Source organism: Pectinophora gossypiella, chromosome 1 (assembly GCF_024362695.1).
Source record: "Pectinophora gossypiella chromosome 1, ilPecGoss1.1, whole genome shotgun sequence".
Lineage (NCBI taxonomy): Eukaryota > Metazoa > Arthropoda > Insecta > Lepidoptera > Gelechiidae > Pectinophora > Pectinophora gossypiella.
Window position 1 is genome coordinate 9,435,672 of NC_065404.1, and position 21,804 is coordinate 9,457,475.

A 21,804-nucleotide genomic window follows, 5' to 3' on the forward strand; every position below is an offset into this window, starting at 1 on the left:
CGTTTAATTCTGGAATAACTATGTGTGGTAGTTTCAGAATACTATCGCAATTTAACTCTATTAGCTCGGTGGTTTTATTTCTGAGGCTCGAACGCGAAAATCCTCCTCTTTAGTAGAATCTTCGGCTTGGTTGCCCGCGGGATGTAACTCAGCGCCTTCATATGTTAATTGGGGAGTATTGTAATAGCCTTGCTGCTCTTCATAGTAAGGGTACTCTGCGTCATATTCAGGTCCTTGATAGAATTCTTCGAATTCATTCATATATTCTTCTTCATCTTGGATCATGTTATGCCTCAAGGGAAGAGCTGTACGCATCGAGACATCGTTAATAACCGGCTTTTGATTATTTTGTGGAATGCCAAATTTGAAATTTTGATTTGGATTGGTTTGCCAATAATTATTCTGTGGACGGTATTGGTTGGGTATACCGAATTTGAAGTTAGGTGGTTGTGTATTGGGTTGATAGGTAGGCATACGATTTTGCTGATTCGGAATGCCGAATTTAAAGTTTGGTTGCTGCATGACGGGATTATTTGTGGGCATACGGTATTGCTGATTCGGTATGCCGAATTTAAAATTTGGAAGTTGAGGTGGAGCGTTAAATTTCGTATTTGGGTTAAACCTGAAACCTGCGTTGGGGATAGGCGTGTTAAACCTATTTTGTATTGGAGCATGATTTTGATTGGGGAATTTAAATCCTAATGTCGAAGGTGACATGACATTTTGGGTTTGCTGATTTTGTTGTTTTGATTTATTTTTAGAATTATATTGATACTGGAAGTTAGTTTCCTCAGTAACAATACCTAAAGCAATTTCCAATGTAGTAGCTCCTTTAAGCCTTACAATTCTGATTAAATCCTCTGGCAAGTTATAAAGAAATGCATTCAAGGCTGCGTTATTATAAATTATCATTTTCGCTGCCTTGATTCCTTCGTCAGTATGTCTATTCACTTTCGCGAAAAGAGCGCTTCTAATTTCCTGGATTCTATGGCAAAAGTCAATAAAAGATTCGCCCTGTTTTATTTTGATTGAGTCTAATTGAATGGCTATGCATTCTTCTGTCCTAGGATCACCAAAATGTTGGAGTAAGAGTGATTTTAAATCGTCCCATGTGAGAATATCCTGACGCTCACTAAGTAAGGACGCAGCTTTGCCTAGAAGTCTGCTGGTTATAGCGTGAAATACGTACAAATTTTGATTTGAATTACCTTCACGTGCAAAAGCTTGGATGACATATTCACTTTTATTGATGAAAAGATTAAGTAGGCTTTGATCGCCGTCAAATTTGGAGATGATGGATAGAAATTCGTTGGGGATTACCCGAACTTCACCCATTGTTGATTATTATATGGTACACAAAATTAATACACAAAAATACACAAAATAAATCACACAAATAAATCAAGTAAATCACTTAATTAAATAATATGAAGTCAATGGAGTACTTTATATTATTGTAAACTATTTTAACCTATTTATTTTAAACTAATATTGTATCTTCGATAGATACCTTAACTAAAATAGAGTCGATTTTAGTACTCTATCGGCTTATCTAACTTAATTTGTATCTTCGATAGATACCTAAACTATAATAGAGTCGATTTTAGTACTCTATTGGCTTATCTAACTTAATTTGTATCTTCGATAGATACCTAAACTCTAACTTAATTTGTATCTTCGATAGATACCTAGGTATAGAATAGGGTCGATTTTAGTACTCTATTCATAAAAAAAGTTCTACATACATACACAGTCGATTGGTTGAACCTTTAAATATGTACGTAGAAGTCAGACAACGTTTACCCTGGAGATGTTTATCCGAATAAACGTAGGAGTGCCTAACAAGATAGAGAGGAAAACAGGAAAGTGAAGAGGTTTACTCACAAGCCGCTGCTCCGCATATTATCTTGATAGATACTCGTACAAGCTGCAACGTTCTTCTAATTAATTTATTCTTCTTAAAATTCCGCCTTTTGACAAATTTATTTGGTTCGAGGATACCCGCAATAACGTTAACGACGTATGTGAGCTTTAGACCGATTTTTGTGCCTTATGAACTCACACGCGAGTATCCTACCGGCTGCGCCAGTCAAAATTGGACTTTGGTAAATTACTTTTTTAAAAAGACAAAATAAATTTAATTAAGACGTTTTATTAGCTTGGAGCTCTACATGAGACTGATTATTAAAACAAAGCTTATTACTATCTTACTTCTAACTTACAATGTATATTGGATTTCTGCTAACAATGCAGACCAGGAATTGAGGATGTTTATGTCTACGCCTTGTCAACGGGTGGCGCGACGGATGTGCGTGGGCGCTAGGCTCGCATTACTACAATGTCAGCGCCTTTGGTAGGTATAACTAGATACGGTAATATATTTATTTATTTATTTATTTTCATGGGATAATAAACAATTATACATGATATATTAACAACAGGTGTATGATTTTTTCACATAAGTACATGTACAATCAACCACATTATCCACGTATTAGTTTACAATGTCGTCTAGTGAGTTGAAATAGGTTATGTTATAAATTAAACAAAAAATAAATCAGCTTAGGGCTTGAATAATATATGAGCCAATAATTGGGTCGTGTACTAGGTTCAAGATAAATTATGAAATTCTGATTACTTAATAAAGATAGACCTAAAAGTAACGGAAAACATTTTCTTTTTTCTATTCTAACTTATTTATTAATTTTAATCAACAAAAACGTAATAAAAGACCTTATAGCAACCCGGCCTACCGAACATTGTCTGGGTCGGCGAAACGAACGATGCTCGCGCGGTCGTATGCCCGCGCGCTTTAATTGTTAAATGAGCGTGCCGCGCCACCCCCCGCGCGCCCCCGCTATCTGTCACTTTCATATTTTTTCTCTTCTCTGGACGATTGCGAACCACGCGCACGCTATACGCGCCCTTTTCTTAAATTTGTGTGCCAATCTTGTAAGAACTCGTGTGAATCTGAATATATTGTGACAATCACCCCATTAAACAAAAGATTACCCTGAGATCCGACTGTTTTACTTCAACACCTGGCTAGCCACCCCCATATCTGGCAGCCCAACGCGGTTATTCAAGATTTTCAACTCCAGATATTATAAGGTACGTCGTGAATTCTACAAGATAATCATAAGAAAACACAGATACCTAACGATACATCGTGATTTCTACAAGATAATAATAATTGTAACACGCCTATACAATCTGGAGGCCCTCCGAGATTTTTTACAAGATTTCTACGTGGATTCGAATATTTCGTGATAATGCCACGCACTCGAAGTCAGGAGCAAACTTTACGGCCCGATGATGATGCTGCTTACGACCCGCCGCCGCCCACACGTGACGACGCCGGCGCGGCCGACGCATTCCCACCTTCCATCGGCGACCGGTTCTCTATTCCCCCTACCGATGCCAGCGTGACATTCTCACAGGAAAGTGTCGCCGCCCTCGTCGCGACACTTCAGAAAACCCAGACAGAAGCCTTCAAAGACGTACTCGAGTCTGTTTTGAGTCATCGTGCGACCTCATCGACTCCGGCGCCGCTACCAGACAGCCATGCTAATATGTCTCAATGTAAAGCTACATACAGCGGCAGCGGCGACCCGACGGACGTGGAAGCGTTTATAGATGCGGTCGACAGTTATATTGAATGTACACAGATCAGCGATGCAAATGTAGTCAGAGGCATATCTATGCTTTTAACGCAAGACGCAGCCACATGGTGGCTGGGCATTAAGAATACTATCTCTACATGGGACGAAGCCAAGGAGAACCTGATAAGTGCCTTTGGAGACCGACGTCCGCCTCATCGCCTGTACCTACAACTGTTCAAAATGGCTCATGACAAGGAAAGTACAGATATTTTTATAGCTAGAGCACGCGCTCTCTTAGCACGCCTCCCTCGCGGCGATCTTAGCGAGAAAGTAGAGCTAGACATGGTGTACGGGTTATTGAACGACCGTATACGACGACAAGTGCGACGAGAAGAAGTTACGACGTTCGCAGGACTGCTCCGCCGTGCACGTGAAATAGAAGATGCGACGGCGCCGATCGTGCCGCCCGTCGCTCACCGTCGCGCCATGCCCGCCGCCGCGCAGCCAAGCCGCGCGCCCGCCGCGCATGCTGCAGCCGCTGGTCGCGCCCCGCCTGTCACCGAGCCCGCTTTCTCCGTCCCTCCGACGCGCCCCGAGCCTACGTCGATGACCGCCGCCCACGCCCCTGCACCTCCACCTGCGCGAGACCCGGCTCCCGCCACTGCAAAGAAGCAGCGGCCAGTGTGTACCTACTGCAAGAGATTCGGTCACACGATAGATGCATGCCGTAAGTTAGCGAACACTCAAGGTGAGACAAAATTTAATACTTGTGTGGAGTCGAATGGACATAATAATGAGGACAAGTGTAAGGAAAGCTTTTATTGTGTGGAATTTTCTAATAAGTCCAATATTCCTTCTTCAAATAACCATTTGAACGCTAGAGACTGTAATGTTCCATACCAATCTGATAACTTAGCTATAAATAATACTTACAATACTCATATGTCAGATGTGTTGCTCTTATCAGATAAGAATAATTCCAATAGTTCAGAGGGTGTTTGTGTTCATCAACTTAAGGGTTGTCATTGTTATTGCTTAATACATAATAATGTTAATAATTTTAACACCAATAACTCTGCTTGCTTTCTGGATAAGGGTGACCATAACAAATTTATTTCTAAGGATAAAATTTTTAATGAATGTTTTGTGAATGTTCAACAACCTAAGGGTTGCCATTGTTATTGCTCAATTCATAACGATGCTTATAATTCTAAGTCTACTAACTGTGATTGTTATATGGATAAGGGTGACCATGCTAAATTTAATTATCGGGATAAGTATTCAAATGAATGTACTTTGAATTTTGATGAGTGTGCACGTACGGGGGACGCATCATTGTTAGGCAACGACCACGTCAGGCTCGCTTCGCATCAGGACATGCGACCAATTTTTAAAATCGAAATTTTGGGTGTTAATGGTACTGCTTTGATTGACACAGGCGCTAAGCATTGCATTGCGGGTCATACGCTATATACTCTCCTTCTACGTCGAGGCCATCCTCTTCACCGCACGTCGAGACGGGTGAAGCTCGCCGACGGCCACATTCGCGTAATGGATGTACTAACTACAACATTACAGGTGAGGTTGGAACACACTGTTATTTCTATCCCATTTCTGGTATTCCCGGACTCCGACAACAACGAGACACTCCTCGGTATCGACTTTATTTCTGCCGCCGGAGTAGTGTTAGACTTCAGCTCAGAAACTTGGTACTTCAGCAAATCTGGTACTCGTTACAAGCTTCTGTTTGAACCTGCCTCTCGCGACGTCAACTGCGCTTCTGCAGACGTGCTTCGGGATGACGAAGGTACCCATCTTGGCTCAGCTGAACGACAGGCGCTTGCCCAAGTACTCGTCAAGTACGCCCAGATCTTCGAGCCAGGGGGAGCCCCGACACCTTACGCCGAGCATCGCATCGATACAGGTGAGCACCCTCCTATTGCTGTACCTCCCTATCGCTTGAATCCTGCAAAGAAAGAGTTGATGAGAAAGGAGATAGAAGATATGCTACAGGCCGACATTATCGAAGAATGTGAGTCTGCATGGAGTGCCCCGGCGCTGCTCGTGCCGAAGTCAGATGGTAGTATCCGCTTCTGTATCGACTACAGACGGTTAAATTCTGTCACCAAATCTGATACTTACCCCATGCCCCTCATTGATGAGCTCGTACAGTCAACGAAAAGGAACTGCTACATGAGTACCCTAGATTTAAAGGCGGGTTACTGGCAAGTTAGCGTCAGTGAAGCTGACAGGGACAAAACAGCCTTTGTAACACCTCTAGGTACTTATCGTTTCAAGCGAATGCCGTTCGGATTGAAAAATGCTCCGGCGACATTTCAGCGGCTCATCGATCGCTTCAGGACATGTGCAGCATTAAAAGACGTAACTATACTCACTTACTTAGATGACATACTAGTCATTTCAGAAGGACTTCAGCAACACCTGCGTGACCTCGAGGCAGTCTTCCAACGCCTTAGCCAATTTAATCTGCACGTCAACCGGAAGAAATGCGTGTTCGCCAGAGAAAGCGTCCGTTACCTGGGGCACGTCATTACGCAAGAAGGCATCTCCGTTGACAGTGACAAGGTAAACGCTGTCCTCGAGATGAAGGAGCCGTCAAACCTCAAACACATGAGGACTTTCCTTCAAACCTGTTCATGGTTTAGAAAATTCATTCCTAACTTCTCCAAAGTCGCTGAGCCACTTACACGGTTGACTAGGAAGAATCAAGTTTGGTCTTGGGGCCCTGCTCAGTCGCAAGCGTTCAATACACTGAAGCAGTTGCTTACTTCTGCCCCAATATTGATCCAACCTGATTTCAATAATCCCTTCATTCTGCGCACCGACGCAAGCAACTACGCCTTAGGCGCGGTCTTATTACAGGGGGAGGACAAGGAGGAAAGGCCCATCGAGTACGCAAGTAGACTCCTTTCTGCAGCTGAAAGAAACTACTCCACAACCGAGCGTGAAGCTCTGGCCGTTGTGTGGGCAGTTGAACGTTTTCGTTCCTATTTAGATGGACAACCGGTAGTCATCGGAAGCGACCATCAACCTCTTCGCTGGCTGCTGTCACTGAAATCGCCAACCGGAAGGTTAGTACGTTGGGCATTAAAACTCCAATCGTTTGATATTCGATTCCAGTACACACCAGGGAAAGCTAACGTCGTGGCAGACACCCTGAGCCGACCCATCTGCTCTGGAGGCACCCGCGAGGACTGCGGCGTCTGTTCGGTAATTATTGAATTACCTACTAAAAAGCCCGAGCAGATAAGACAGGAGCAACTTACCGATCCTGAAGTCGCCAAGATAGTCCAGGAGCTGGAAGCCACCGACGAAACAGCAGCACAACGATGGACTGAAAGAGGTTACCTACTAAACCAAGGCGTGCTATACAGGTATAATCCTGATTCAGACAGCGAGTCACCGCAGCTTGTCATTCCAGCAACTCAGGTAAATGACATAATCAAGCAGTGCCACGATTCCCCGCTGGCTGGTCACCCTGGTATAGACAGGACCTACCAGAAAATCGCGCAGCTGTACTACTTCACTGGAATGCGGCGCTTAGTCACGGAGTACGTGAAATCCTGCATCCATTGCCAAAGGTATAAAGCCACAAATGCCAAGCCTCCCGGCCTTCTTCAAACACCAGTTATGAATCAACGTAATGAGGTGCTAGCCATTGACCTCTTCGGCCCACTCCCGGAGGGTGAGCAGGGGGAGCGTTGGATATTGCTCGTCGAGGACACAGCGACGAGGTGGGTAGAGCTATTTGCCCTAAAGGAAGCCACATCAGAAGCATGTGCGCGTGTCCTCATCGAGGAATATTTTATGCGATACGGGTTGCCTCGCCGGATAATATCGGACAACGGCGTCCAATTCATCTCGGCAGTCATGCGCCAATGCATGTCGGTCCTGGATGTGAAGCAAAACTTCGTGCCACTCTACCATCCAGAAGCCAACCCTGCAGAGAGAAAGAATCGCGACTTAAAGGTAATGTTAGCGCAACTCGTGGAGAACGACCATCCATCCTGGCCAAAGAAGCTACACATCATTCGCTTTGCCCTGAACAGCGCGCCATGCCGCACTACGGGTAAGACGCCAGCTTATTTGACCTTGGCTAGAGAGATGAGGTCTCCCACAGAGGTCACACATGACCTTCGTGCTATTCTAGACAAAGATAACTTTGTCCCACAGATAACACCATATCTCAGACAATTTATCAACTCCCTATCGGCGATCCGGGAACGTGTAGAAGTGCAGCAGGACAAGCGCAAAGAGTACGCTGACCAGTCACGGCGTCCTGGAGACCACTTTCAAGTAGGTGACTTAGTTCTTCTACAATCACACGTCCTGAGCAAGAGTTCCAAGGAGCTTACATCCAAATTCGTCCCACGTCGAGATGGTCCTTATCGCATCGCGCAGAAGGTTAGTCCTACGACCTACAGCATCGCGCGCATGGAGAACCCCGACGATATTATAGGGAAGTATCATCTTCAAGATCTTACTCGGTACACAGGCAGTGAGGTAACTCCACCTAAACCTGTCATTCCTAAAAGGAAACGAGGACGACCGGGTAGGAAGCAGTCTGAGCAGCCAGTCCAGGAGCGAGGACGTCCTCCAGGACTGGAGGGGGAGTATATAGCAACCCGGCCTACCGAACATTGTCTGGGTCGGCGAAACGAACGAGCCTCGCGCGGTCGTATGCCCGCGCGCTTTAATTGTTAAATGAGCGTGCCGCGCCACCCCCCGCGCGCCCCCGCTATCTGTCACTTTCATATTTTTTCTCTTCTCTGGACGATTGCGAACCACGCGCACGCTATACGCGCCCTTTTCTTAAATTTGTGTGCCAATCTTGTAAGAACTCGTGTGAATCTGAATATATTGTGACAATCACCCCATTAAACAAAAGATTACCCTGAGATCCGACTGTTTTACTTCAACACCTGGCTAGCCACCCCCATAACCTACATTTTATCACGTTTTTCGATAACGTCACAGTGTGCTTTTTTCTTTATAAATTCCATAGTAACTTCGTGTTTTGACGTTTAGTAAAAAGTAACTGATTTGACTAGTTGTAAACTAGCTTAATGTTGCCCACTTAGTGCTCACAAACTTATATCACAGAGAGCCTATCACTGTCAGGAAAAACTCAATGTCTCGGATAGATGGCGCAGGTGTCAAATTAAAACGAACAAGTGTGACGCGGACGGGATTCTAACCCAAACGAGCGTGTTAACCATTATACCATCACCGGGTAGGATGAGCGCCCGACTCTAAGCGATTTTTCCATCAATATTGTTATCAACCCGAGATATTCAGTACTAATATTTTTGGAAAACTACTTAATACTTTGCGATATTGTTTTTTCCTGAACACTAATTTAATAGGCTGTCCGTGTTATATAGTTTATTGGCACTAAATTGGCAGCAATTATTGGCTATTATCCAAGTGTTTGGCTTTTTAAAATAGGTAAGTATTTCTAGTAATAAAAAAATCTTCTAATCCAAAATTAAAGTTGTTTTGATTTAAAATCATTTGATATGAAGTTCTGTAAAATAAAAAGTATTTTTGTGGGTTACCCGATATGTTAAAAGTTCGAAAACCTCTGGTCTAGACCGGCTTAGTTCAATCCATTACTCCCAGTCTTTGTTAAAAACATTTTTTCCACTCTCCTTTGTAGAGTTCAAAGTTTGTATTTGTCAGTTTACTTTATACCGACTACCAGAAAAGTTTTCTTTTGAAGGGATTTGTTCCTAATTAGGTATTATTACGAGGTCGTAATACCTGGAAAATTTTGAGTAAGTAATAGATCTAATGAATGAAACTTAACAAAGACGGTTAGATATCCCTTTGTGGAGTTGTTGATCTGAACCGAGTACCTACGAGATCAACTTATTCTTATGTGTAAGTTCATTTCGAACTTACACATAAGAATATTTTATTTAATTTAATTTAATTAAGAAGAAGTTCATTTCAATCTGGTAATTTTTTATTCCTGAGGATTTAGTTATAATCGTACAGTTTAGTCTTACCAGTATTTATAATAATACTGATTTGGTACGTTTCATTATATAGTATAATAATATTGATTACAACTAATTGGGACTATTCTTATTATTAAGAACGAAACAGCAGACAAACTTGATTCTGTTGTCTTAAGACGGCATTCAATAAGTACTGAACCGGACAAATAGCGACCGCTGAGGGCTCTCACCATATTATTATGCTGGTCACCTAGGGAGCAGAAATCTCAACACAGAGCGTTCTTTGCCAAAATTATGCCTTAGAACTCGGTAGATAAGTATACGGAAAGGACCACCATCGGAAGGTCTGAACAAAGGAAAAGAAGGACCCCGTCAGCGGCAGCGTGCTAATTAAAAGTTTCAATGGCTTGAATTATTCGGATGCATTTATGTGATTTTTTTTTTGTATGTGTCTTTTACGTTAACATGGTACAAAAAAAGCACAAAAGTACAAAATAAAAGTTGCGTCGGCTATTATGGTGTATTACTCGATCGTATCTAGAGTGCTCTTTCACCGCTGGTAATGTCATATTTATTTTCCATTTTGAGCATTACATTACAGACGAATGTTCGTTTAATGTAATGGTCAAATACAAACATGTAATCTTACATTACAGACGAATGCTCGTGTAATGTAATGCTCGAATACAAACATGTAATCTTACATTACAGGCGAATGCTCGACAGTCAAAGAGGCAGTATAAATTACAAGTCAATGCACCGATGAAGTAGCACTCTATACGCAATTACTGTAGCTTTATCCTAAACAAAAGGTACTCATTTTCCCCAAATTACGTACTAAATACACAAAATTCATATTCCCTTTGACAGTTTCGATAAAGTTTTTATGATTGGAGCCTCGGGAATTAATTTACGACTATAGCCGTATTTGCCAATACCTTCAAATTGTAAACAAGAAATTAATTAGCAACTACATCAAAGATATAACCTAATTAAGTCTCTTGTAATGGCAAGAGTACAATTTAGGCAGCTGTTTTGTCAGTGAATCCAGGTTTACTGTTTCGTCTTAATCAAAGCCTGTATGTAGGTATTGTATCGAGTAGTGATTTAGTAGTTACTAGGTTTCAAAATTAATTAATTTAGTACAATATATATAATGTAACATTTACAGTAGCTAAATAGGTATATATCATCTAGTGAGTAAAACGAATTCATAATGAAACGTGTCGCAAGCAAAATATAGTCTCTGATATAAAAAAAAAATGTTTTAAAATGTTTTACTTTACCAAGAAAGTATTAACTTTCTATCTACCTAACAATGGATTTATAACTTAAGAAAGTAGTAGTCACATTGGTAGGTTTCGATAAGCTTATCTGTAAACAAAGATAATATTAAATAAAGCTAGAATTCTTAACGATGTGATAACGTGTCATCATAAAGGTTGACAATTTGCGTTTGCGCGACTGAATCGCGAATCGCAATGCGACAAGAGTCGCTGCAAAAAGTCACAGTGTGTCTTAGGGAGCTATTACATATTTCAATCAATCATTCCTCAGTCGACTTAGGATTCAAACAAAAATCGACCTTATTATTACTGTACTGTAATCGTTATTTGTAGGGCTGTATGCTGATTGACGGAATACTGACCACAAACCACAGACATTACATGACAGATTAGTGTTGTACCTGTACCTACTAGTATCGCAGTCATAGTGAGTTCTATTTTTGAAAATGAATACTATCAGGGGACAAGAACGGGCCTGTGTCGTCATCATTATTGTACCAAAAAAAATTAAGTTACTAGATTAAAAAAACAAAAACACTAGAAATCGCAACTAATTACTCGCACTATTTTTTCCGACTTCAATACTGCATATTGTCTTCTACCTCTATGTAAGATTTTAAGACACCATACGACGCGTTGGACGCGTTAGAAACTGTAGATTCAGATTAGCTTGGTATATGTTTATTACACCACCAAAGATAAAATTATATTGAAAGTACTAGAAGTCTAATACAAATAATAATCGCTGTAAAATAAAAGAAGATAACGAGGATCGCTCTTCTTTCTGTTATTATAAATTATGTATATATTTTTTATTCTAATCAAGCCCGAAACGCGTACAATTAGGTAGTTACGAATAGAAAATGGTAAGAAAAATATGTAAAATAATATTGTCTGTTTATGGCAAGAGAATTTTAAATTTAAGCCTGTCCCTCCGTCACGGATCTAACAAAGTAATAGAGTAAATTGTTCGCGTCCCCAAGTAACAAATTGGTTTCATTTATCCTCAAGTAAGTTCAATGAGCTGGCTGTGAAACAAGTAAATTATTGAACTGAAATACGTTTGAATTGTAAAGAATCAATAGGGTACTTGATTGGATAAAACCCATAAAAAAATTTTTCATGGCTTATTTTGGAATTTTAATTATGAATTAAAACCGCGTTCATTGATGACATCAGAGTGCCAGTAAACAAACAAACAAATGAACCTACTAAATAAATTCCTCATAAAATGTTCGTTTTGACGTTTCATAAAAAATATCACACAGTAGTCATATAGCATTACGCGTGATTTCTTAGAACTATGCACAAACCTCCCCCTGTTTCTCAAAATGGATGGAAACGTGGTATAATGAATATACCTACTCCACGACTCTGTTCCTATAGATTTGGTTGTCATGATTCAATCTGACATCATGTGTTAAATTTGGAATAAATTTGTTCATTAAATGGAATCAATCCAATGGCTAAATTGCCTACTAAACTAAGTAATTGACTCAATAAGGCTACGCTTTACCAACTACTTTAAGAATAAAGGTGTTACTGAAACCATAGTTGAGCCAATTCTCAACTTACAATACAAATACAATTCAAAGGAAATTAAATCTCAACTACAATTAGTTGAAGTTTAATTTACCCGTGTAACCTACCTGTGATCGCGACGTAATGGCGTCGCCAAACGAACGACACTTGCTGTTAATAAACCACCCTCCACAAAAGCCATACTGCCAATAGATGTAATTTGTGTCTCGAATATGTCTGGAGAAGCTATTAGGTATTTTGAGGTTCATGTTGTAGCATAGTACTCATTACAATTTTAGTAGTACCTCGCCGCTTTTGCTTATTAATACAAATACAAATATATTTTGTTGCACCAAAATAAAAATAAATGATTACAAAAGAGTCTAAAAACAAACCAAAAAAACGGACGTTTGTCTTAATTTCGAACGTCTAATGAATTTCTACTTGAATATACTTACCTGCTTCGTTAAATAAGCTTAATTAATTTGACAGGGGCCTTAGCCAAATGATTGTGATAATCAATTAATCGATTATGTAAATTTTGTCATTGTCACTGCCGATGTCGATTATTTCGTTTGCACCTTAGCTAACGTAGCATAGCCAGGATGTAACACACATAGCAAATAGTATATCATTCATTTATATACGTAGGCCGCTTTTTTTCATTCGGATATAATTTTTGCTAATAGTTTGCCCCGGAATGAAATTAATTTAATTACATACTGATTTTTTTGAGGATACACATTTTATAATGTTGTAAAAGGGGTTTGGAGGTGGTAGTGGGGAGCTCACGGAGAACAAAATCCAAGGGGGTCCACGTAAATGCGTTTATTCCAGAGTAACAGACTGCAGAAATATGTAACACGGTAACTTAGTCGCTAGAGGGCGCCACCAACAGGACGTCTCACAAAGTGGGAGCAACCTGCTGAGGAAATCCTAAACCGTTAGTACGTACGAGAATGTCCCACAAAGTGGAAGCACCCTAATACGCCTAGGTAGCTAGAATGAAAAGTCAGACCATTCGGTGGTAGACATTGAATCGCGAAATAACTTTGCTTGCGCGTTCTAATTTTGTACAGCGACATCTAGTGGATTTCTTGTGGTACTAATGATGTGGAATGTATGGGTTGTTACAGTCTCCCCCTCAGGTCCTGAAGACGTCTCGGCGAAGGAGCTGGAAAGTCTAATTGTTTCTTCGGGGTCGACCTGTGCCTCGACGACTAGTGTTTTCAGGTGTGGGTTGCTGTTGAACTTTCTTGGCTGGGGTTAGTAAGCGACTAGCATACTCTGCTGGATGCTCGTCTGCGCCCTCCCCCTGGATCAAAACTGCTCGTGTTTCGTCAGCAGTGTCTCAAGCTTAGCCTGTTGACCGGCGTTGAGCATATTAGCGGCAAGGTAGCGGGTGTCTGGGAACAACATATGAGTGTGTGGAGAGAGATCTTCTTCTGGCTGGTCGAAAGTCATCTGGGCGTCTCGAAACATGAACTCTAACCTGGGTGAGTATCCGTCGAAAATAGTTGTTGGCTGAGGCGTACTCTGGGCTACACGCCGTACTTTAGGATGGATGGATGCGCATTGATCGGCAGTCGGTGTTCCGTCTGGGATGCTTCTTCCCATGGAGGCTATAGAGATAGGTGTCGCCGCGTCCTCTGAGTTTATCCGAGGTCCAAGTAAATTCCGGGGTGCCTTCTCCGTAAACTTAGCAAAATCCTCCGTATACAGCTCGTACACTGTATCATTGTCGTAAAACTTCCACGTAAATTGAGCCAGGTCCAGGATTACTCCAGCTGCCTCTAGAAATCCTATACCCAGAAGGGTTTTATTATTCCTGGACTCCGGTAGGACAAGGAATGTGGTGGGTCGGTCATTGAGTCTCACGGTCACTTGAACCACTAGTACTTTCTGTACCTTAGCGACACCATCAGCAAGGCTAAGGTTGACCTGCTCTTCCTTGAAGGTATAGCCCTTTTCAATGAGATTCAGGTATAAAGAGTAAGAGGCTATGCTCGCTTTGGCACCGGTGTCCACGTGTGCGTGTCCGTATATGCCACCAACCTCGAGGAACATTATAGGCCGCGTTCTGACACATGCCTTGACGTTTAGAGCGCAGAAACTGATGTCTTCGGCTTTTATATATTGGGACTTCTTCCCTGCACAATTGGGACAGTTCGTACGAACAACACCTGGTGCGCCGCATCCGTAGCACGATACCTTTGGGGTCGTCGTAGTAGGGAGATCCACCATCTTGTTGGGACTAGCTTCCTTGTTAAAGCTCGCTGACTTCTCGGCTCTCGCCCTTTTCCGGCATACTTCGGACGTATGGCCTGAATTCTTGCAAAAGCCGCACTTGACCTTTGCAGTACGACGTGTTGCTGCAGGTTCAGTCACTGCAGGCTTTGACGTTGATGGAACTTCGACTTGGACTCGCTCCTCCAATACCTTTTCCACGCCTAGGGCAGACTCAATCAGGTCGTCGAAAGTTCCGATACTATTGCGGCGAATTTTGTCACGAATGTCCAGTCGAAGCAGCATATACATCATGTCGATCTGTTGTGTCTCGGGGTGCTTCGGCTCTGGGCCCTGTTTTATAAAGCTGACAATTCGACATATCTGTCAAAAAATGACAAAATTGTAGAATTGTCGCGCTTAGGCTGTTTTATAAAGGTAACAATTATGTCAAAAATCGACCGTGAAAACGTGACATATTTGTCATTTAAAAAAGCGTTTAATAAAACTCGACATATGTCAAAAAACCACAGTCAAATTATTACGTCACCACAATTGTGGGATTGTCGTGACAATTATGTCGAATTTTGACATATTTGTAAATAATAATGTTTTATGAAGCTAAATGAGGGTAAAATAGAAAAAATATTAACAAAGTAAAAGAAAGAATCAATCACTAGTGCAACTTCGATTGTTTGTTTTGATCGCGTGTGATGGAAATGCACAAGAAACTAAGTATTTTGGGGATTATCTATGAAAATAGAAACATACTGTTTGGGAAGTTTAGTGCCCAATTGACTTTCACTAGTTTCACTGCTCGATGATAGTACCATTTTTTGTAATGCGTGTTTTATAAACACTTTCTTACTCCTTTAAAATTCAAAATATAGTTTCGCGACAGAGGGTAACTCTCCTGTCAGAATTGTCGGACAATTCTACAAATATGTCAATATGTCGTGACAATTTTCTGTTTAATAAAGCTGATTTGACAAGTTTTTCACGACAAATTGTCACCTGTCACCTGTCGCCCAAAAAGTTTTATTAAACAGAAATATGTCGAATTGTCGCGACAATTCGACATATTTGTAAATTTTCCACCGTGACAAATTTGTCGCCTGTCAGTTTTATTAAACAGAAAAATTTTAGGATTGTCACTTTTTGACATATGTCGACTTGTCGGATTGTCAGCTTTATAAAACAGGGCCCTGGTAACTTCGAAAAGAGTAACCGCTTCCGGGCTACGAAGTCTTCGGTTGTCTCGGTTTCCTTCTGCTTTGTGGTGTTGATGTCATTGTAAAGCAGGTAAGTAGGTTGCTTGGGTGCATATTTTTGACGGATCTTCTCTTTGAAGGCGGTGTAAGTCGTCACAGTGTCCTTAACACCGTCCCACCAGTCACTGGCATCGTCAGTGAGGAGCAGAGGCAGTCCCTTAATGACGTCCCTGTCGGTCAACTTTTCAAGTTCTTTAAACAGTTGAAGGGCCGCCAAGAATGATTCCACTGAGTCTTTATTGCCACCAAAACGAGCCGTGCAATCGACGAGGGTCTTCTTGTTCGCACCAGCCAGGGTAGCGATGAGTTCGGACTGATGACGTCGCTGATCATTCAACAGAACTTCGAACTGTTCGGGTGACAACGCCATGTTCGGTGCCTTCTTGGTCTTCCCGCGGAGTGCTGTAGTCCGTCCGGAACGCGTGACGTAGAACTTTGGGGATGTCGATCTTCGTTTGCTCGCCAGAGTGGATTCTTGCCTAAGGTCTTCCCCTTAAGGCCACGAGTTGGAGCGCCAATGTAAAAGGGTTTGGAGGTGGTAGTGGGGAGCTCACGGAGAACAACATCCAAGGGGGTCCACGTAAATGCGTTTATTCCAGAGTAACAGACTGCAGAAATATGTAACACGGTAACTTAGTCGCTAGAGGGCGCCACCAACAGGACGTCTCACAAAGTGGGAGCAACCTGCTGAGGAAATCCTAAACCGTTAGTACGTACGAGAATGTCCCACAAAGTGGAAGCACCCTAATACGCCTAGGTAGCTAGAATGAAAAGTCAGACCATTCGGTGGTAGACATTGAATCGCGAAATAACTTTGCTTGCGCGTTCTAATTTTGTACAGCGACATCTAGTGGATTTCTTGTGGTACTAATGATGTGGAATGTATGGGTTGTTACAATGTGATTTTTCAAAAAGTGTTTACGTGGTATTCACTATATGGCGATAATATCATGAAAATATAAATGTTCTGACAGCTGCCAAATTAATCAAACAGTAAGTAAATTAAAAATATAACACATGCAAAATTCAAAAGACATTGAAGCTGAGACAAACAAATGGTAATCAAGTCTGGAAGGACAGCTTAGACGAAATAGGTCGTGAAATGAATAAATGCAGTGTAATTTACTACTCTAGAAATACGCAAATAAGTAAATAAATAGTGCATGTTCCGACTGAAAGAGGACACACACATAATTACGCATAGACAAGGCCAAAGAAAACCGTTATCGCGGGGATAAAATAGCGAAAATTGTTCCGAGTATTAAAGTACTTATAGCCAAAAAAATATTTATTTTACGGATCCGAATTATGCGAATGCTATACAGACACGTGATGTTGCTGTTTTTTCGCAGTAGCTAAGCCATATAGTACCATGTTTTTTCAAACAACAAATTGTATGCTTTTGTGATATCTAGATTTGTATCACGTTGTATCACACTGTGGCAGTTTTATATACTTACTGTCGTTGGAAGAGTAATTTGGTTCCACAAACAGTGTCTCCATCTCGCTCGTAAAACCCAATGAGCCATAAAATCAATTTGTCAATTGGATCCAGTGTAATAAATGTTACAATTCAACCTAGTCATAGCTGCCTACAAAAGGAATGTGGTCGTAATTTGATGCGATTCTAAAAGAGAATGAAATATGAATAATTATATAATACAAACTCACATCGACTGTAATTTCTATTGGTGTGGGCAGAGCGAAAAGAGTTCAAAAGATTAATTTTAGCAAATGCGCATTTTTCTCAAAACACCACCGTAACCACTTCCATTCATACCTGTATACTACTAAGTTTTCACAGTAGGTACCTTTAACGACGATAAGACGGATTGTAATAGCATAATCCGGGATTCCATTACATAATCTTCAGGACTTAGCTTAGCTGATATATAGAATGATCTGCTCCAATGTTGTTTCACTGAACCGAGAATCCCTATAGAAAATAACGTTGAAAACTCTTGAGAGGCACTATTATCATTGGCTTAAGAAAATCCGCCGGCGTTGTTTAACCCGATTCCAGCTTTAGCTCGTATAGTGGGTAGATTTCTGGTACCTACTGTAGCTATTGTTCTGTAACGAACTTTTTAAATTTAATTTAGATGCAGAAACAGAACATCATGCATTCGCCGTTTTTATATTTGTCAAACTGAACAACGAGTCGAGCCATAGAGCCAAACATTGCTATGAATGTTTTCATGAGCAAGAACGCTCAATAGAATGCTCGCTAAAATGTTCTCGTATTTTTCTCGTCACACAAATGCTCATTACAAGTGAATGCTCAAGTTTATCAGCACCTTTAGGTTTGCGCGGGTTATACTTGAGTACTATATATCAGGCTAGACTAATAAATTATATTGGCGAAAATGGGTGTGTATACTATTCACCTCTGCCTACCTCTTCGGGGATACAGGTGTGATGCAATGTTATATTAGTAAATTATAGTAATGTAGCATTCTGGTTTTATATTTATATAATATATTACAAAGGTATTTCTTGATCGCACACATACCAATTAGATTCTTCTTTACTTATAAGGCAGGATTGTAATAACAGGAAATAGGGGAAGTCTCTAGCTGATAAAATAGAAATCTGAGTGAATAAGAAACAGTGTGATAAGAGAGATGTGGTGTACAAGATAATGTAGTACTTAGTTTAACTAAGATTGAGAAAGGGAATGTTAAAAAAAGGTTTCAACACATAGAGTGGATGAAGGATAGTAGGATCAAAAAAGCAAAAGGTATATAAGGCGAAAATTGTTGGTAAAGATAGCAAAAAAGGCCTAAAAAGAGGTATATTGACCATATTGGGGTTGTCCTTAAAAAGGTTTATTACGATGTACTCTGAACTAACGCACGGGTATGAAACGAATGATGATTGTGAAAGAAGCAAGAGAAGTAAGAAAGAATCGCAGCTAATGAAATCCCATAGCATCTGATTACCCCTAAATGTATGTGTGTTACTAAAATACCTTAGCTGACTTGTAATGCTAAGCTTACTGGCTTAAAATAGACTTTACACGAGGCTAACTTTCATCTCCCTAGCGTGTATCGTGTTTTCCACACGAAGCTTACTTTACGAGTTCGAAATACTAGCCTTATGTAGGTAACCCGGGCATTGGGCCATCTTTACCTTTATACGTTAAAGTAAGCTGTAAACACACAGTAGCTATTATCTTGAATAATATCGTCCATTTACATGTCTGGCGTATTGCTCATAGTGTCGTTAGTCATTTCTCCAATCTGAGAATACAACCGCTCATCGACTATTTTATCTTCGCCACTCGCAGTCTTTCCTGTAACTAACTCTTCTTACAGTGTAGATAATGTATTCTATTAGATACAATAACAGATACAAAGTATCTCATCAACTACTTTAATTACTTAATTTACAAAGTAAATGATTCTAATACATTATAACGAAGAGTACCTAAATGGGAAACATAGAAAATGTGACTCGTGGAAATGGAAAACTGCTTTGGCACGACCTTGAGATAATTTCGATTGCACGTCGCCGATTGTGTTGGAATCGATTTAGCTCAGTCATTCGGTATCATTGCTGGTTTGATCGCAGACACCTAGCTTGACAAATCATCGGTACTAGCTCCTTTGTTAACAGGCCGCTAGGAAGGTTGTACAGTGCACGGCCGGCGTTTTAATGTGTTTAGTTGATAACCGCGCGTCGCACGCGTCGCCCGTGCCGCGTGCAGCGCATGCTCATCTCTATCGTTATCAAGTGACCGGTCATCGCGCACACCAACGTTTCCCTAAACTCGTTAAGCCAGTCCCACCAAAACTAAATGGAATACCTTCGTGTCGTTTGAATACACCCATAATCATTTATCAAAGTGCAGTTAGAAGAAAGAAGTTGGACGACAACCGTTCGAGATACGAGCAGTACACCGTCAGTTGATTCAAGGTATATGTAATAAGTTTACCTATTTGGTATTTAGATGCAAAGCTTAACATCATGTATTGGTGACATGACGAGTAGAGTGCATCGTTCGAATACTTGATCGTTGCCCAGGAGTATTTATTGCCTCAATTCGTTCCGACACTTTCAGCTGCGTCGGTAATGAAAATGTACTTTAGAATGCAACGTATGCTGCTAATGTAAAGATGCAGTGTAGTTTTGTGTTTGCTCAGCGGGTAAAGTTATGAGAATAATTAAGAGAACTACCCGGTTAACGACTGTGACAGTTACGGTCCGGGAAGTGTGGGCTGCCACGACTTAACTGGTGTTCATTTAGGTCTCATGTTTTACCTTGAAAGTCAACCTATAGAGCAAAATTACAGAAAATAAGTAATATTATAAATATAATCAACAAGATGAAAGGGGGTCCGTAACTTTTTGGCATAGTAGCCACATTTGGAGGATTTTGGGAAACGGCGACGCCCTATTCAAAAGAAGTCTTGAAGACCATATTCCAAAGTGTCACATTTAGGAGATATTGATAGTCCTTTAGCACACATAAATTCATGCCTATACTTCTTTCGGAACTAGCAGAGTTATAAACAGTGCCAAGCACCATTTTTTTGTATGTAAAGATATCAATTGAGTTGGTTTGCTAGTTTTGATTATTATTGTCATACACACATACAAAACATCACGCCAATTTCCGGTTGGGGTAGGCAGAGACCACGGAATTCCACTTAGTACGATTAACGTGAACCATACATAATTATACGGTCACGAATTATCTGAACACTGAAGAGTTCGAGTGATTACACAAAATAACATAACTGATAATAAGAAAAATATAATAAGTAAGTACCTATTATAAGACTTAACTGATGATTCTTCCTGCGCATCGACAGGAGTACTGATAAAACATTGAAATTTCATCCTGAATCTATTTCTGAATAGTGTATGTATTGTGTTCGCTCCTTCATTTGTTCTCAGCAAGTGATTTATTTTTTTCATAATGACAGCCCGCAAAAAAAATTGCTTTTTTCTTTGCCAGTGTTGTGTATAACCTAAATCGATTACTAGAGAAATAAAATCGATATGATGCATTTTCATATTATTATGAATTAGATTATATAAATTCGAGAGCTGATTACAGTTCGAGACAATGATCCTGACACATCACTTTCGCTTCTTCCATTCTCATCAAAATCTTCACGTATGCTCGTCGGTTTAGATTACTCTTGACCTGGCCTTTCCTCCAAACATCCTGGATTTGATCGCAGTATGTTCACCTAGGCCTTCCTCTTCCGACTCTACCACTAACACCCACATCACTGTCGTACGAACTCCTCATAAAAGTAAAAATTGCAGTTTGAAATGCAAATTGAATCGCTTAAAAACAATAGAGTTTTGGTTAAGCACAATTTTTTATCTATTATTTACTTAAAAATTGTATATAAAACAAGTTATCGATTACAAATTCGCAGATCAAGTTGCTCAAGGACTGTGATTATAATAAATTATGTTATTTATTATGTCTATCCGACATTGGAGTAGATTAAGTTTTTTTTTTATTAATTAAGTACCATGTCCACAACATTCGTTTATTCATACATATAATAAGTATACATTGTAACAAAAAGTTTAAACAAATTATTTAAATATCATAGTATTACTTAAGTTAACATTAGGGGACATAAATCATAATAATTTTCCATGTGATTGATTGAAATTGTTTTACAATCTTTCTTCCGTAACTAATCACTTGCAATCCGATTTAAACGCATCTCTCTTTGGACCATTATGATGGATGGACCCACAATAGACTGAATAAACCCGACATTAACTTTAGGTATTTATTTCTTGTTGCACCATCCCGCATCCAAGTTGTTTGTAAATGTGGTTACCTGGAAGAAATTGCTCTAGAGCAATAAGGCCGCCCAAATTGTACTGTATTCATGTGTTATGTCTTATTGTTGAAATTTAGTTCTGTGCAATAAAGTAT

The 21,804-nt window shown here is 40.4% G+C and overlaps 2 protein-coding genes across 2 annotated transcripts in view; both read left to right on the plus strand.

Moving 5' to 3' along the window:
- Positions 1–3,272: 3,272 nt before the first annotated feature.
- Positions 3,273–8,333, plus strand: LOC126367148 (uncharacterized). The gene is made up of 3 exons (XM_050010553.1): positions 3,273–4,350; positions 4,741–5,563; positions 7,244–8,333. The coding sequence occupies exons 1-3, from the start codon at positions 3,273–3,275 to the stop codon at positions 8,325–8,327; spliced, it is 2,985 nt and encodes a 994-aa protein (XP_049866510.1). The 3' UTR covers positions 8,328–8,333.
- Positions 8,334–19,506: 11,173 nt separating this feature from the next.
- Positions 19,507–21,804, plus strand: part of LOC126367315 (uncharacterized) — an 84,065-nt gene continuing 81,767 nt past the window's right edge. The window contains exon 1 of the mRNA XM_050010788.1: positions 19,507–19,808. The gene's annotated coding sequence lies outside the window, so the exon portion shown is untranslated. The remainder of the gene's footprint in view (positions 19,809–21,804) is intronic.

Coding starts and splice junctions, on each gene's coding strand:
- LOC126367148 (XM_050010553.1), top strand. CDS start 3,273: ATGCCACGCACTCGAAGTCAGGAGCAAACTTTACGGCCCGATGATGAT. Junction 4,351..4,740: donor TAAGTTAGCGAACACTCAAG/GTGAGACAAAAT, acceptor AAATTTTTAATG/AATGTTTTGTGAATGTTCAA. Junction 5,564..7,243: donor GCTGTACCTCCCTATCGCTT/GAATCCTGCAAA, acceptor CGGCCTTCTTCA/AACACCAGTTATGAATCAAC.